Source organism: Leptonychotes weddellii, chromosome 7 (assembly GCF_054177405.1).
Source record: "Leptonychotes weddellii isolate Sample4059 chromosome 7, ASM5417740v2, whole genome shotgun sequence".
In the NCBI taxonomy this organism is placed as follows: Eukaryota; Metazoa; Chordata; class Mammalia; order Carnivora; family Phocidae; genus Leptonychotes; species Leptonychotes weddellii.
In genome coordinates this window covers 114,952,665-114,969,990 of record NC_138375.1, presented here as the reverse complement: position 1 = coordinate 114,969,990, position 17,326 = coordinate 114,952,665, and the positions used below count along the sequence as shown (strand labels likewise).

The window sequence follows — 17,326 nt, the reverse complement described above, 5'->3', positions numbered from 1 at the left end:
TTTATTTATTAAAGAGAAAGCAAAAGCAGAGGGAGAGGGAGAAGCAGACTCCAAACTAAGCAGGGAGCCCGATGTGGGGCTCGATCCCAGGACCCTAAGATCATGACCTGAGCCAAAGGCAGACGCTTAACAGACTGAGCTATCCAGGCACCCCTACATTTCTATTTCTTTTTTTTTTTTTTTAAGATTTTATTTATTTATTTGGCAGAGAGAGAGACACAGCGAGAGAGGGAACACAAGCAGGGGGAGTGGGAGAGGGAGAAGCAGGCTCCCCGCCGAGCAGGGACCCTGATGCCGGGCTTGATCGCAGGACCCTGGGATCATGACCCAAGCCGAAGGCAGATGCCTAACGACTGAGCCACCCAGGCGCCCCACATTCCTATTTCTTAAAACGTTTCTACATCGATTGTTTCTTTTTTTTTTTTTTTTAAGATTTTATTTATTTATTTGACAGAGAGAGACACAGCGAGAGAGAGAGCACAAGCAGGGGGAGTGGGAGAGGGAGAGGGAGAAGCAGGCTTCCAGCTGAGCAGGGAGCCCGATGCGGGGCTCGATCCCAGGACCCTGGGATCATGACCTGAGCTGAAGGCAGACGCTTAACGACTGAGCCACCCAGGCGCCCCTACATCGATTGTTTCTAACCAGTGCAATCACAATCAATCTTACCATACTTTTAAGTAGTAAAAGTGCACTGGATAAAATTCCAAAAGGGAACACCTAGAACATTTAAACTTTAATCTTTAAAGTGGGTTGGACTAAATCCTTATTTTGTGATAGGCACTATTAAGCAAACTGTTACACATTATTTAATCTTCAAAATAACTCTTGGAGGGTGCCTGGGTGGCTCAGTTGGTTAAGCGACTGCCTTCGGCTCAGGTCATGATCCCGGAGTCCCAGGATTGAGTCCTACATCAGGCTCCCTGCTCAGCGGGGAGTCTGCTTCTCCCTCTGACCCTACCCCCTCTTTTGTGCTCTCTCTTTCTCACTCTCTCTCAAATAAATAAAATTAAAAAAACAAAAAATAACTCTTTGAAGTAAACATTATTATCCTCTTTTTTACAGAGGGGAACAAAGGCTCAAAGTTAACTTGCTCAACTGCTGAAGTCAGATATGAGATTTGAAACCATGCCTGATGCCTAAGCTTTGGTTCATTTCATTTCTCTACACTGCCTCCTACTGTTAGCCCTATTAACCTCTTGCTCCTGCTTATGAGGCAATTTATTTTGCTTTTTCAACAGAGTTCACCATAGATTAATTTTTCTATAAACTGAGATACAGATACCAACCTGTTACAACCCGGGTTATCCCAGTATAATGAAGTTTAAAATGTTTATTTCTGACCCAGTTGTTAAAAATTGTAATAAAATATTTCAGTCTGATAAAAATATTTAAGAATTCTTGAGGTACTATAGAGAGATCTGATATTTGACCTGTAGTAGAGTGACAGTATAAAATGTGAAGAATTTTATTTTAAAAAGGAAAAAGAAAACCTTAATTTTTAAAAATGTGCAAACACTGAGGTTCAAATAAGAAAAATAGATTGACAAAATTTGATCTTACATTTTTATCCTTTTAATATATAGTAGTCAAACAAAATGTGTATTTTCCAAACAAAATTTATTTCCTTTGTTAAAATTATGTTTGTGGAAAAAGAGCCATTTATATAGGAGATAGTAATTCATAAGTACAGTTGTGGCCAGTTAGGAATTATGTTGACAACTCTGTAATTACATGAAATGCTTCTCTTTGTTCCAGTTCAAGATGATGATTACAAGGAGACTAAACTTAGGGCATGATTTGAAAATAGGAGACCAGAAATATCTTCATTAATTACTATAATAAATTGTGTACGTTGTAACATAAAAAAGTTAATCAAAAGCTTGTTTCACTGGAAAATGTGAGAAGTTAAGAGTGTCAATAAGAGAATGAGATGCTAAAATTTTTCCTCTTTAAAATCTATAGAAGAGAGGAAAATCACTAGTCAGATTTGCTGCGTAAACAAGTCTCATTTAGCAGACTATACGCTGCCAGTTATGATATACAAGGCACTTTATGGAACGTGTATTTTATAGTAACAAAAATAATGCAGAGAATTCCTGTGAGGATTAAATGAGATAAAGTATCTAAAGCACTTAGGTAAACTGGCTAATCAAAGGTAGCTATTCCTGTAAATAATATTCCTATCAACAATCTTAAGGGGTAGGAATTATTTTTAATTTACAGATAAGGAAACTAAGGTTAAGGTGGAGAAAGTAATTTGCCCAAGACTACATAATTTATAAGAGATACAATGAGTAACTGAACATGTTTGTATGATTTCAAAGCCCACATTCGCAACTACTGGGTTATATATAAAGAGGCTCTAGACAAATAAGCACTTTTATTTAAGTAGGATTAAATGGGATAACAATGGAGAACAAAGAACCAACATACCTAAAAACTGTAGCACACTGCTGAAACCACTGTAAATCCAGTCAAATATGAAGGACATATCCAAATCTTATATAGAGTCTGAAAAATAAAGTGTTTTGAATTCAGTAGTCAACATTTAACAACAACATTAAAGAGGAACTCTGAGTAAATAATCCTACAACAACCTTACTATAAGGAGTTAGCCATTCTTACCCAGGGTGGTCTAATCTGATCTATACTGATGCATAAAAAACAAAATGCCATTAAAATACAAACTAGTGGGGTGCCTGGCTGGCTTAACTGGTAGAACATTCAACTCTTGATCTCAGGGTAGGGAGTTCAAGCCCCATGTTGGGTGTATAGCTTACTTTAAAAAAAAGGGGGGGGGGAACGCCTGGGTGGCTCAGTCGGTTAAGCGTCTGCATTTGGCTTGGGTCATGATCCCAGGGTCCTGGAATCGAGTTCCACATCGGGCTCCTTGCTCATCGGGGAGCCTACTTCTCCCTCTGCCTGCTTCTCCCCCTGCTTATATCCTCTCTCTCTCTCTGACAAATAAATAATTAAAATCTTTAAAAAAAAAAAAAAGGGAGGGGTGCCTGGGTGGCTCAGTGGTTAAGCGCCTGCCTTCGGCTCAGGTCATGGTCCCAGGGTCCTGGGATCGAGCCCTGCATCAGGCCCCCTGCTCGGCAGGGAGTCTGCTTCTCCCTCTCCCACTCTTCCTGCTTGTGTTTCTGCTCTCACTTTCTCTCTGTAAAATAAATAAATAAAATCTTTAAAAAAAAAAAAAAGGGAAGAAAAAAAAGTGAAAGCCCTCTTTCCATTTTTAAAAAACCAAAAAAATTTTAATTAAAAAACAAACTAGAGACCATTATTTGCCAATCAGAGTGGCAAACACGAAAATGAATTGTAACAGCCAGAACTGGAAAAGATGTCGTAAGAGAGGCAGTTAATAGCAGTATAAATTGATGCAAATCTTTTTAATAACTAATTCGCCAGTAATATATGTTATACTGTTTGACCCAAGAATTCTACTTACTTACTTATTTATTTTTTTAAAGATTTTATTTATTTGACAGAGAGAGACACAGTCAGAGAGGGAACACAAGCAGGGGGAGAGAGAGAAGCAGACTTCCCGCAGAGCAGGGAGCCCGATGTGGGGGGCTCGATCCCAGGACCCTGGAATCATGACCTGAGCCGAAGGCAGACGCTTAACGACTGAGCCACCCAGGCACCCTTACTTACTTATTTATTTAAGGTATGCTTTAACTCACAACCCTGAGATCAAGACCTGAGCTGAGATGAAGAGTTGGATGCTTAACCAAGTGACCACCCAAACACTCCCCCCAAGAATTCTACTTTTAGAAATTGTCCTAAATATGGACAATCTTTATGTATACAGATGTGCATCAAAGCATTATGTAAGAAAAATTTTGGAAATAATCTATATTCAACAGTAAGTTAAATGAAGTATATATGGTCTATGAAATAGGTACCAAAACCTTAGAGTAGGGGAAGGAAGAGCAAGGAGAAAGAGATGAAAAAAGGAAATTTATGATAATAAGTTTCCGAGTCTGATTATAGCTATGTGGAGTAAAAACCCTCTTTCTGTTACTTTTGGTCTTTTGTAGTAAATGGTAACAGGTGGTCAATTTCTGGGTCTGTCATCTTTCGGCATTTTTCAAATTTTAATCATATTACTGAATGTTAAAAAACATTTTCTTAAATCACAGTAGAACATGCAGAGTATAGTTCCGTATAGCATTTACTTGACATGGGCTTTATAACTAATAAAGCTAATGTGGAAAGAAGAGGAAAAAAATCCTGGAGAAATGAAAGATCACATATACAAAAATACACTTTCAGATCAACAAAGTTCATTTTCTAGAGCTAAACAAAACCCAGGCCCAAAACTTGGGCCAAGTCCAAACAATTTGAAAGGTTCTGCTATCTTTGACATTCTTTAGACAAAGTGTGACACACAACAGTGCTTTCTTTAACCACCTCTCAGTCAGTGGGCTGCCAACCTGATCCAGACAGGCCCACCAAACTCAGAATTGCTAGAGGATAAGGTGTTAAGAGATTACACTGCCTTGAAAATGAGAGACGAAAGAGACACCTACCTCCAGTTTAGAAGGCCTAGCAGTATTTACTAGGCGATTCCCTGAATCCAGGCAACAGCCTCTCCCCTCTTCCATCCACTTACTTGAACTCGCCAGAGCAAAATTTTGCTCTTGCAACCAGTCCATTCCTGACTGAGAATGACTCACAAATTATAAAGTGTCGTATGTCAGTAGCACAAGAATGAAAACTAGAAGAGCCACATATATATATACAAAAATTCAGGGACGCCTGGGTGGTTCAGTAGGTTAAGCGTCTGCCTTCAGCTCAGGTCATGATCCCAGGGTCCTGGGATCAAGTCCCACATCGGGCTCCTTGCTCAGTGGGGAGCCTGCTTCTCCCTCTACCTCTGCCCCTTCCCCTGCTTGTGCGTGCTCTCTCTCTCTCTCTCTCTCTGACATAACAAATAAATAAAATCTTTAAAAAAGACTCTCTCCCTCTGCTTCTCACCACTGCTCACTCTCTCTCTCTAAAATAAATCTTAAAAAAAAATCCAGTACCTTAGAAGTTCTTATTTTACTCAAGTTGAAAATTATATCTCATTCTATTATTATTCTAGGTCATGTAGAAATTGAAACTTGTAGTCACAGAAAACATATACAAGTGGCTTATCTTTTCTGAAGATTTTTAGGTAAGATGTATGTTTTTCAAACAGAATCATAATTTTCACTCTAGGGAATCAAATAAAGCAGTGGTGTATTGAGACATTTTATTTAATTCAATAATGATTACCAAGTTCATATTATGTCCAAGGTCCTAAGCTAAGACACCATGGGGGATACAAATACTGATGATAAACATGGCTCTTTCTCTTGAAAAGGTTAAAGTCTAGAGAGGTAAGTTAGCTACACAAATGTAATTCAACTGAAAAATGTTAAAACTGAATAGGATATTATCTAGGATGGTAACAACTTACCCTATAGAATTTCAAAACTTATACAAACACAAAGAAAAAGACTGTCCATATTGTAAATGATAAGCTATTAGGGGATGAATGATCATAACAGTGTAAAATCAGAATAAAGAGAAGTAATGCAGTAGGAAGGGGTATGGAATGCTCACAAATGTACTTTATGCTTTGTATAGAAAAAGAGAAAACCGGTCCTCATTGTCTCTACATCCAGAGTCCTATTTCCACAGTTCTACAGAGACAAGTTGTAGCTAAGGAAAGGTTTGTTTTGTTTGTTTGTTTGTTTAAGATTTATTTATTAGAGAGAGAGACAGCGAGAAAGGGAACACAAACGGGGGAGTATGAGAGGGAGAAGCAGGCTTCCGGCTGAGCAGGGAGCCTGATGCGATGTGGGGCTTGAATCATGACCTGAGCCAAAGGCTGACCCTTAACGACAAAGCCATTCAGGTGTCCCTAAGGAAAGGTTTCTTGGATGATGTTCAGCCTGAATCTTGAAGATTAAATAAGAGTTTGCTAAGTGGTTTTTATACTATGTGGAGAGGTGTGAAACTAAGTGGGGACAGCAAAAAGTCAGGTACTGTGAAATGATGGGACAGGTTAGGGGGCTGCAAACTTAGCATCAGTCAACAGGTGCTCACAAGTGAGGCATAAGTCAGAATGAGAAACAAATCTGATACTAAATTTAGGCATTTGGTCTTCATGCTTGCTACCCATAACATATTGACATAGGAAACAATACCGAATCAGTCTTTCAATTTAATAAAGCAAAGCTAACAAGAAATAGCAGCTACCCCCATGAGCATTATGATTTGTTGAAAGGTTAAGAACAAGAACTACGGGGTCACGTGGGTGGCTTAGTCATTAAGCGTCTGCCTTTGGCTCAGGTCATGATCCCAGGGTCCTGGGATTGAGCCCACGTCTGGCTCCCTGCTCAGCGGGAAGCCTGCTTCTTCCTCTCCCACTCTTGCTTGTGTTCCCTCTCTTGCTATCTCTCTCTCTATCAAAAAATAAATAAAATCTTAAAAAGAAAAAAAGAACTACAGAGCCAGGATTTTACTACCAACCTTAGGCAAGTTACTTCAATTTCCTTACCTGTAAACTGGGAATAACAGTAGCTACCTGAGATGGTTGTGAAGATTAAATCCATTACTATACACAAAGCACTTAGCATCTGGCATGGAGGAAGCATTCAGCATTAGCTGCTCTTATTTCTTCTACCATGTGGCCCACAGGACTAGGCACTTTGTGAATGTCACCACTAAACACCCCAACAACCTTTCAAAGTAAATATATTATTATTATTATTTTTTTTTTAAGTAGGCTCCATGCCCAATGTGGGGCTTGAACTGAGGACCCTGAGATCAAGAGTCGCGCATGCTCTACTGACTGGGCCCCCAAGTAAATACATTACTGTTCCCATTTTACAGAAGAAGAAACTGAAGTTACAATAGCTAAAACTCAAGTATTAGGGATCGGCACATCCAAGTTTTAAACACGGGTCTTTCTGACTTCCAACTCCGTTCCCTTTCTTTTACACTGCAGTGGCTTTATAACAAAGTTTTAAAGGCTAAATTTGTTTAAATGGTTACATACCATTTTTTGAATCACTCCAGCTTATGACTCTGACATGTAATTCCTCCTTCTCCCTCACATCACACATCCAGTTAGTTATTCCCCAGCTCTATCAATTTCTGCAGTCTCAAGCTTTCTTTGATTCCTACAGGAACCAGTTAGTGAAGAACCTTAAATCACATTCCCAAACTACCATCTTAACTTCAAATTTTGTTTCTACCACTCTGTACAACCCTCCAGAGTGGCTTCATCAAAATGTCATCTTAGACTTGATTTATTGCATGGTCAGGGTGACTATAACTCCCAGCTTGCTGGGGACAGTCTCAGCAAAGTTAGCTCAGTACAATTATTCACAGTGCTTCCTTTCACTCTCAAAAGCATTCTGATTAGGTGTGAAATTATACAGCCACCCTATACCTATGGATAGAGAGCCACTGGAGGTCTGTGGGCTGAGAAATGATTCAAACTCCTCGTCCAATATTCCAGAACTTCCACTATCTATCTTTTGGTCACCTTTACAAGCTTCAATCTTCCCTACTTGTAGCTTTCCCTGGGCCAAAGTAAACCACTTGCCATTCACTGCCGCTGACCTATACTTTACCACCTTAAAACCTCTGCCCAGCCTCCGTCCCAACGAACAAATGGATTTCTCCCACCAATTCTGCCTAAAGGCCTCCTGCCTCAAGCACCAGCCAAATGCTATGGAAGAAATGAGTTTTCACTTGAGATGATCTTTAAGGGACAGAAGAGTGGAAGAACCAACAGAACCCAGCAAGGATAGAACTAGAAGAGGGGCGCCTGGGTGGCTCAGTCGGTTAAGCATCTGCCTTCAGCTCAGGTTATGATCGCGGGGTCCTGGGATCGAGGCCCACATAGGGCTCCCTGCTCTGAGGGGAGTCTGCTTATCCCTCTCCCTCTGCCCTTCCACCCCCTTGTGCTCTCTCTCTTGTTCACTCTCTCAAATAAATAAAATCTTATAAAGAAACAAAAACAAAAAACCAAGAAGAGACGGTGGCAAAAGTGGAAAGAAGTTAGCCCCATTAGTACCGCTGCAGAGATGTCACAGCTTGCTTTGTGACTAGGAGACAACCGCTGAGAGCATGAGTCACCCACAGCAGAGCGGAAGTCCAGGAGAGCCCAAGGCTAGTACTTAAAGCACAGCAGAGCTGGGTCTCCAAGAGTCATTAACTGTGTGACCTTAGAACAAGCTACAGTTTCTTTTGCAAACTCTCTCAGGGTGTTGTAAAGATCAAGTTGAGATAAAATGCACAGAATAAGTACTTAATACCTGGTTGCTATTATTATGGAGAAGGAGTAGGACAGAAGGTCAATAGCTGGAGGCAGTAAGGAAGGAGTCCTCTTTCAAAGAGTTTGAAATAGAATGACAGAAGTGGGATTTTCTTCTTAAGGAAGGGTAAGTATGTTGATAAGAAGGAGCTAGCCGAAAGGGAGAGGTTAAAGATGAGCGAGAAAGGTAAGGAAGGAATTGCAAAAGGGGCACAGTCTCAAGAGGAGCCAGGGCTGAGAGCACTTCTCTAAGAGTAGAAGGAAGGAGGGCCAGGGAACATACAGTGGAGGTAGCAGGAATCAGACTCCAAAAGTGAAGAAGGGGTACCGAGAATTTTCTGAGGAGTAGAGTGAGGATTCGAATAGCTACTGTGGGGAAAAGATCAAGTTAAAAGACTGCTAAAAAGAGCCGAGTGCTTGGCTGGGGCAGAAAAACATTCACAGCATTGTCCATCTGCATGGATTTCCAACCTCCCCCTCTCCCTGCCACTCCCTCCAGCGAGGATCAGTTTTACAGAACATGGAGTGAACAGGGATTAGGAACTGAAAAAAGACAAGGGGAACTCTAGTGAGAGGTTGAAGTGATATGATCAAAAGTTCAGGCTGTGTGAATAAATGTATAAAGGCAGCTAGTACCTGGGGATAAACTGGGCAGCAAAGGCAGGCTTCTCACAGAAGAGAACTAAGAGAACAGGGGGAAAAGCTCTGGTCGAAAAGCAACTGTAGACATACATAATCATAGTAAAAGGGCAAGAAAAGTGAAAGGTGGAGCAGAATTGTGTCAGCAAACTGGAGGAGAATGTGAGGTTCAAAAATTCAAGAGGATCAGGCTGGGTGGTGGCAAGTTCCAAGGCCCGGCTATGGCACAGACAGATGAAAAAAGCTGGGGTGAAAGAAAGGGGAAGCAGGCTACATGGTATACTGTCCACGCTGACAGCAGAATCACCAGGAAGAACGCGGGGCTAGAGAGAGCAAGACTGTGAATCAAGTGACAAAGTCCTCATTGAAGGGGTGCCTGGCTGGTTCAGGCAGTGGAGCATGTGACTCTTGATCTCGGGGTCATGAGTTCAAACCCCACGTTGAGGACAGAGTTTACTAAAAAAAGAAGTCCTCACTGAAGATGACTGTTAGTAGGTGAAAGCTATGAGACTGACAGAGAGTGGAATGGGGTAAGCCTTGAAGGAAAAACGATTTTTTGCATAAAGATGGTCCAAATTTGCTGTTGTAAAATTTGTCCCTAGAGAAATAATTAACATATATGGGAAACTCTGCTTTAGAAGATAATGAGATATTTATATTTCAATAAAGCTGTGGTTTCTAAGAACCTTAAAACAAGGTAGGAAGCATCAGTCATTTTAAAGTAGAAATAAAAATGCCCAACTAAGAATAAAAGTTACTTAGCCACAAACAGATACCTGAGAACAGGTTACACAATACCATGAACTCACTATTAGACATGTGAAGAGCAAAGGTCAAGAATAAGGAAACATATACACGTCAGCAGATTTATTTATTGCATGAACTACAAACAGGAAAAGTGCCTATGCAGATTAGAAAAGTGATCTACTCCAGTAACATGAAAATCAGTACAAAAGAGTAGAATGAGCAGAACCGCTCAGATTACAAATAACTGCTTAAAGCCTTCTCCCATTAAACTTACATGAATGATTCCATCCATTTACATGAAATGTCCTGAACATTAAGTTCTCAGAGTAAGTTAGTGGTGTCAGATAAAGGAGGTAAGGGGAAACTGGGAGTGACTGCTAATAGGTACTGGGTTTCTTTTTGGGTGATGAAAATGTTCTGGAATAGATAGTGGTGATGGCTGCATAACACTGTGACTATACTAAAAACACTGAATTGTATACTTTAAGAGGATAAATTTTATGGTATGTGAACTATCATATTTCAATAAAGCGATTATTAAAAAATAAAGAAATAAAAAGTTCCAATGGTCTAAAAAGGCAAATATAACACCAGAGTAGCATTATAGAAACAATACATTATTAACTTTGGGACGCAAAGGATGGTAGAGCCATGGTGAAAGTTGAGTACCTATCCTAGAATTTTATTTTTTTTTTAAAAAAGATTTTATTTATTTGTTTGTTTGACAGAGACACAGCGAGAGAGGGAACACAAGCAGTAGGAGTGGGAGAGGGAGAAGCAGGCTTCCTCGGGGCTCGATCCCAGGACCTTGGGATCATGACCTGAGCCGAAGGCAGACGCTCAACGACTGAGCCACCCAGGTGCCCCTATCCTAGAATTTTAAAAATCAGGATTTAATATGCATCTTTTAAATACTATTATTTCATTCTGGGAAAGCCAGTCTTTCTAAGCTCCAATTTCTTCTTACCTATAATAGGAATACTATTTGCCTCACAGAGTTTTAAGAATGATTAATTATGTGGGGCGCCTGGGTGGCTCAGTCAGTTGGGCATCTGCCTTTGGCTCAGGTCATGCTCCCAGACAGGGTCCTGGGATGGAGCCCTGCAGCAGGCTCCTTGCTCAGCGGGATCCTGCTTCTCCCTCTCCTTCTGCCCTTCCCCCTTTTCGTGTTCTCTCTTTCTCAAATAAAATCTTAAAAAAAAAATGATTAATTATGATAATGTACCTGAAAATATTTTGTATACTATACAACGTAAAGTGGTATTAACTCATTCCAACTAAATTAACTGAAATTCAAAACACAAACTTTATTTTTAATGATTTTATTTTATTTTTTAAGTAATCTCTACACACCCAGCATTGGGTTTGAACTCACAACCCTGAGATCAAGAGTTGTACACTCTACCAACTGAACCAGGTGCCTCCTCAAAAGCACAAACTCTAAATGCCAATTTTCAAGTTAACTTCAATATTAACAAGAATATTGAAAGGGGGGACGCCTGGGTGGCTCAGTCGGTTAAGCGGCTGCCTTCGGCTCAGGTCATGATCTCGGGGTCCTGGGATCGAGTCCCATATCGGGCTCCCTGCTCAGTGGGGAGGCCTGCTTCTCCCTCTCCCTCTGCCCTTCCCCCCACCACCCCAATTGTGCTCTCTAATAAATAAAATAAATCTTAAAAAAAAAATATTGAAAGGGGCGCCTGGGTGGCTCAGTCATTAAGCGTCTGCCTTCAGCTCAGGTCATGATCCCAGGGTCCTGGGATCAAGCCCCGCATCGGGCTCCCTGCTCCACGGGAGGCCTGCTTCTCCCTCTCCCACTCCCCCTGCTTGTGTTCCTTCTCTCACTGTGTCTCTCTCTGTCAAATAAATAAAATCTTTAAAAAAAAAATACTGAAAGATTTCAGTATTTTAATATGAAAAAAATTTTTTTTAGAGAGAGATGGGGAGAGAGAGAAAGAGGGAGGGGGAGAGGGAGAAAGAGAATCTTAAGCAGGCTCCATCCCCAGAGCTGAGCCCAACTCGGGGCTCTATTTCACAACCCGAGCCGAAATCAACAGTCAGACGCTTAACCGACTGAGCCATCCAGGCACCCCAATATGAAGAAGTTTTTAATGATATTTTTCATGAATGTCTTTAGTTATTAATATTTTATTTATTTATCAGAGAGAAAGAGAGGGCACAAGCAGGGGGAGCAGCAGAGGAAGAGGGAAAAGGGAGCAGGGAGCCCGATGTGGGACTCGATCCTGGGACCCTGGGATCATCACCTGAGCTGAAGACACCCAACCGACTGAGCCATCCAGGCGTCCCATGAATGTCTTTACTTTAAGTATTAAAACACTGTCACTGACCGTCACCAGAAAAGGTACTAGAATAGTTTCCTTCAACTCTAGGTAAAGATATTTACTAGAAAAGATTAATCATAATTTTCTACCCATCTTCATCAGGTTTATGATAAAAATGTGTATAAATTCCGTAAGATCAGTAAACTACCTGATTTAGAAATTATGCTCATTTAGAAATTATACACACTTCTCTTTCAAATTCAAATAGTACTAGAAATATGAGACCAAACTCTGCTTGACCATGTTTTATAGAATTTCAGCAAGGCCCTGTGTATTACCAAGGATGGAAAGTAATAATGTTAAATGTTTCAAGACAGTGCTGACTTTGTAAATATTCTCCCCTAAAATTCTTAGATTTTCTTTCTATAGCCTTTAAAGTTTTCAAATAGTGATGCAAATACAAAACTCAAAAAAATATTTTATGATTAAATGCATAGCAATCATAGTAATGGGATTAGACCTTTGGGTTCATGTAATCAACCAAAAGTACAAACTCAAGTTTCCTTTAGGGAAAAATGACACTCGATTGAAATGTGAAATCTGTGACAAATATAAATAGGATTTTTTTAAGAATAAGAGAAGGGGGAAAGAATGCTATATTATGAATAAGGTTGTTGTGAGTCTGAGTACTGAACTTGCCCCTACTGAATTAAATGAAAATCGAGGGGTGCCTGGGTGGCTCAGTCTTTAAGCGTCTGCCTTCGGCTCAGGTCATGATCCCAGGGTCCTGGGATACAGCCCCACATCAGGCTCCCTGCTCAGCAGGAAGCCTGCTTCTTCCTCTTCCACTCCCCCACTCCCCCTGCTTGTGTTCCTGCTCTCGCTGTCTCTGTCTCAAATAAATAAAATCTAAAAAAAAAAACCCAAAACTGAAAATTGATATAAGCAGTGACAAATTCAATCCTTAAAATACTTTTTTTAAAAAGCTCTAGACCCAACATGGGGCTTGAACTCATGACCCCAAGATCAAGAGTGGCATTCCCCCACTGAGCAAGCCAGAAGCCCCCTTAAAATATTTTTTTTTTTAAGATTTTATTTATTTGACAGAGAGAGACACAGCGAGAGAGGGAACACAAACAGGGGGAGAAGGAGAAGCAGACTCCCGGCTGAGCAGGGAGCCCGATGGGGGGCTCGATCCCAGGACCCTGAGATCATGACCTGAGCTGAAGGCAGACGCTTAATGACTGAGCCACCCAGGCGCCCCCCTCCCCCTTAAAATACTCTTAATTGAAATTGTTTTAAAAGCTACACACAACAAAGAGAAAGTTTTCTTTTTTTTCAAATTTTTATTTAAATTCTAGTTAACATACAGTGCATATTGGTTTCAGGAGAAAAATTCAGTGGTTCATCACTTACAAGAGAAATTTTTCTTTTTTTTTTTTAAAGATTTTTTTTTTTTTTTTAATTTATTTGAGAGAGAGAGAGTGAGAGACAGAGAGCATGAGAGGGAGGAGGGTCAGAGGGAGAAGCAGACTCCCCGCCGAACAGGGAGCCCGATGCGGGACTCGATCCCAGGACTCCAGGATCATGACCTGAGCTGAAGGCAGTCGCTTAACCAACTGAGCCACCCAGGCGCCCGAGAAATTTTTCAAATGCATGATTTTAAAGGTGTTTGCTTAGTAATGTTTTGCAGAGAAATCATTTAAATGAGTATCAACCAAGTATACTCAAAGAAGAGGGTGGAGAAATAGTCATTATACAGAATTCTGATTTATAAACTTCAAATGATGTGGCAGTGATTTTCATTTCTGATAGCCTAATCTTTTGTCTCAATTCCTGCTTGAAGTGCAAGGAAAGGATGGTTAAAATGTACTTTTTTCAACTGCTCATCTTTGTAATTATTAACAACGCTTCTCTAACATTTCTAAAATAAAGTCAAAACATTCCTTTTCTGCAAACTCAGAAAATGCCACTGAACTATAAGATTAGTTTTTAAAGTTCCAAATATTTTGGTAATGAATATAAATCCTCAAAACAGTATTAGATACACACATTGCTTTGCTATGTCAGCAACACTAATTACTGACAAATTATAAGTCTCCCCTTATTCCCCATCTGTAAAATAGAGATGATACCATTACCTTCCTTAATGAATTGTTGTGCGAATGGCTAGCACCTCACACATAGGAGACAGTATTTCCTTTTCTTTCATACCTTTTTTTTTTTTAAAGATTTTATTTATTTATTTAAGAGAGAGAGCGCGCACGAACCAGGGGGAGAGGCAGAGGGAAAAGCCGACTCCCCGCTGAGCAGGACCCTGGGATCATGACCTGAGCCAAAGGCGGATGCTTAACCGACTGAGCCACCCAGGCGCCCCTTCTTTCATACCCTTAGCTGGTATTTTAACACTGAACTTAGGATATTCTTCAGAGTAAGACACGTGGTAATACTGAGCTTGAGAGGTAAATATGCAAATAATACTAGGCTTAATTTTTCAAGTTAAAAGGATTCCCTCACCTCGTTTTGCCCAATGCACCAAATACCTTACGTTCCTAATGAGTTTGGTTCTTCAGGCCAATGAGGTCAGAGTTTCAGCTGTTGTCAAAACAAATTTTTATGTTGTTCAAAAATCTTGGAACAATGTATAAATCATTTCAGTTTATCCAACCAGTTTATCCTTTCTCCCACTCAGCTGGGACTTGGGCTATGGCCAAACGTTAACTTCTACTAGTAAGGAAGCTCACTTTGCCGCCACACTAATTGGGAGAACTGAAAACACCGCGTCACAGGGTCTTGAGCTGTCAATGATCCCCACCGCCTTCACCTGATCAGGTGAGGAAACTGAGGCTGAGGGGAAGGAAGAGCTTATCTGCGCCTTATAGTCAGCTCATTCTTTTCTGAAATGACACCGTTTGACAGCAGCAGGTGTACTATCCAGAGGACTCTAACAGCGACCACCGCAGAGCAGGAAAGGAACCCGTTCCTCTTAGTGCCGCCTGACTCCAGAGAGGAAAACAGGGACCCCTTCCTCGCCTGGTCACAAGCAGGGGCCCCGGTGGGCTCAGGCCCGAAAAGTGCACCTTCCCTGGGATCCACAGCTGCCGCCTGCCGGTCCTACCGGGAGAAGAGACCGCCACTCACCTGCGAATGGAGAGAGCGCAATTCCTCACCTGGCGACCGCCCTACACCCGTCTACTTCGAACTGCAAAGCGCGATGGCTGCCGATGTCCCAGCTCCCGTCAGCTCCTTCCGGGCCGGGAGGCGGGGTGGGGGGTGGAGGGGTGCTTCCCTCCTGGCGGTCCGCAGGGCCACAGTTCCACAAGCCCAAAGTTCCGCCTCCCCGCGGTTCCGCCGCCAAACTCCAGGCTGAGCGCGCTTGCGGGCTGCAGCCAGCCTTCCAGCAACCTGGTCTTCCCACATCCGCGGGAAAGGGCTTCAGGGACCCGAGGGCCTAGGCAGAGAAGGAAACGCGAGTCTGTAGCTTGGGAAAATTATCTATGACATCCGTTTTTAAAAATGCACTTTATTTTTTTTTTAAAGATTTTATTTGAGAGAGAGAGAGAGCACATGGGAGGGCCAGAGGGAGAAGCAGACTCCCCGCAGAGCAGGGAGCCCAATGCGGGACTCCATACCGGGACTCCGCAAGATCATGACCTGAGCCGAAGGCAGTCACTTAACCAACTGAGCCACCTAGGCGCCCTAAAAATGCATTTATTTTATTTTATTAAAGATTTTATTTATTTGACAGAGACACAGCGAGAGAGGGAACACAAACAGGGGGAGTGGGAGAGGGAGAAGCAGGCTCCCAGCTGAGCAGGGAGCCCAAACCGGGGCTCGATCCCAGGACCCTGGAATCATGACCTGAGCAGAAGGCAGACGCTTAACGACTGAGCCACCCAGGCGCCCCTAAAAATGCATTTAAAAAAATACATCTTCAAACTATACCTGTTTCTTGAATTCATAAGTAATTTACAAAACGTAATTATGTGCCAGATAATGGGTTGGATGCTAGGTTTTGAGCTTTATTTTTTATTATTTATTTATTTGACAGAGAGACAGCAAGAGAGGGAACACAAGCAGGGGAGTGGGAGAGGGAGAAGCAGGCTTCCTGCTAAGCAGAGAGCCTGATGTGGGGCTCTATCCCAGGACTCTGGGATCATGACCTGGGCCAAAGGCAGACATTTAACCAACTGAGCCACCCAGGCACTCCCCTTAAATGTGTTTAAATAAGAATATTTGGGTGCCTTGAATGGAAGTGTGATGCTCTCAAGCTTGCTCTCAAGCCAGGTTGCTAGGTCACAGGGACAGAAAGAGGAGCTGTTTGGGGGTTAAAGAATGGATTATTTAATAGAAGAAAAACCTGTAACTTGCTCTGCTGGATCTCCCTCTTTCTGCTGCAGCCTCAGAAAATGCCTTAGCCCATGTGTCTTCCCTTCATATTTGCCATTTCTTCTGCCAGAACAAATTTTCTAAACCTCTCCTCTCCACCTCCCTATGTCATATACACTCTTCAGGTCTCAGCACAGATAGCCCTCTTTCATCAAAACCTCTCTCCCAGGTGTGCCTGGGCGGCTCAGTCCTTTAAGCTTCCCACTCTTGATTTCAGCTCAGGTCAAAATCTCAGGGTTTTGAGGGTGCCTGGGTGGCTCAGTCGTTGGGTGTCTGCCTTCGGCTCCGGCCGTGGTCCCACGGTCCTGGGATCGAGCCTGGCATCGGGCTCCCTGCTCCGCGGGAAGCCTGCTTCTCCCTCTCCCACTCCCCCTGCTTGTGTTCCCTCTCTCACTGTGTCTCTCTGTTAAATAAATAAAATCTTAAAAAAAACACGAAACTCAGGGTTTTGAGATCTAGCCCCACATAGAGTTCCATGCTTAGTGGGGAGTCTGCTTGAGATTCTCTCCCTCCCCCTCTACCCCCCTTCACCCCTCCCTCTCTCTCAAATAAATAAATAAATAAAATCTTTAAAAAAACAAAACATAAACAAAACTCCCTCCCAAACTTGGGTTTCCCCAGCAACTGTACAATTAGCCTATTATGATTCAAGTTACCTTATAATTGTCCAAGTAAATATGTGATTATTTGTGTAGAGTCTCCCCCAGTAGACATTCTGTAAGCCTCCTGAGGTCAGGAACCATATCTGTCTTTTCTTCTCTTGAACCTATTTTCAGTGCTTGGCATATAATAGGTGCTCAATACATATGAGCAAGTGATCCATTCATAAATGAAGAACTCCTACGTATTTTTAAAAATATTTTATGTATTTATTTGTCAGAGAGAGCACAAGCAGGGGGAGCGGCAGGCAGAGGGAGAAGGAGGCTCTCTGCTGAGCAAGGAGCCTAATGTGGGACTCGATCCCAGGACTCTG

General features: G+C 41.9%; 1 protein-coding gene and 1 long non-coding RNA gene across 3 annotated transcripts in view; both read right to left on the bottom strand.

Moving 5' to 3' along the window:
* Positions 1–2,491, bottom strand: part of SAR1B (secretion associated Ras related GTPase 1B) — a 9,207-nt gene extending 6,716 nt beyond the window's left edge. Inside the window, exon 1 of the mRNA XM_081825613.1 lies at positions 2,434–2,491. Within this exon, the coding sequence (XP_081681739.1) occupies positions 2,434–2,491 (58 nt within the window). The remainder of the gene's footprint in view (positions 1–2,433) is intronic.
* LOC145722741 (uncharacterized) lies at positions 2,490–15,462 on the bottom strand. 2 transcript variants are annotated; one of them, XR_014147240.1, is made up of 3 exons: positions 15,106–15,462; positions 14,482–14,559; positions 2,490–2,511 (listed from the first exon to the last, which is right to left on the bottom strand). It is a non-coding gene; the product is annotated as an uncharacterized LOC145722741 (long non-coding RNA). The 2 variants fall into 2 exon arrangements; XR_014147239.1 differs by lacking the exon at positions 2,490–2,511 and adding an exon at positions 4,755–7,157 and having other exon boundaries at positions 15,106–15,461.
* Positions 15,463–17,326: the final 1,864 nt, after the last annotated feature.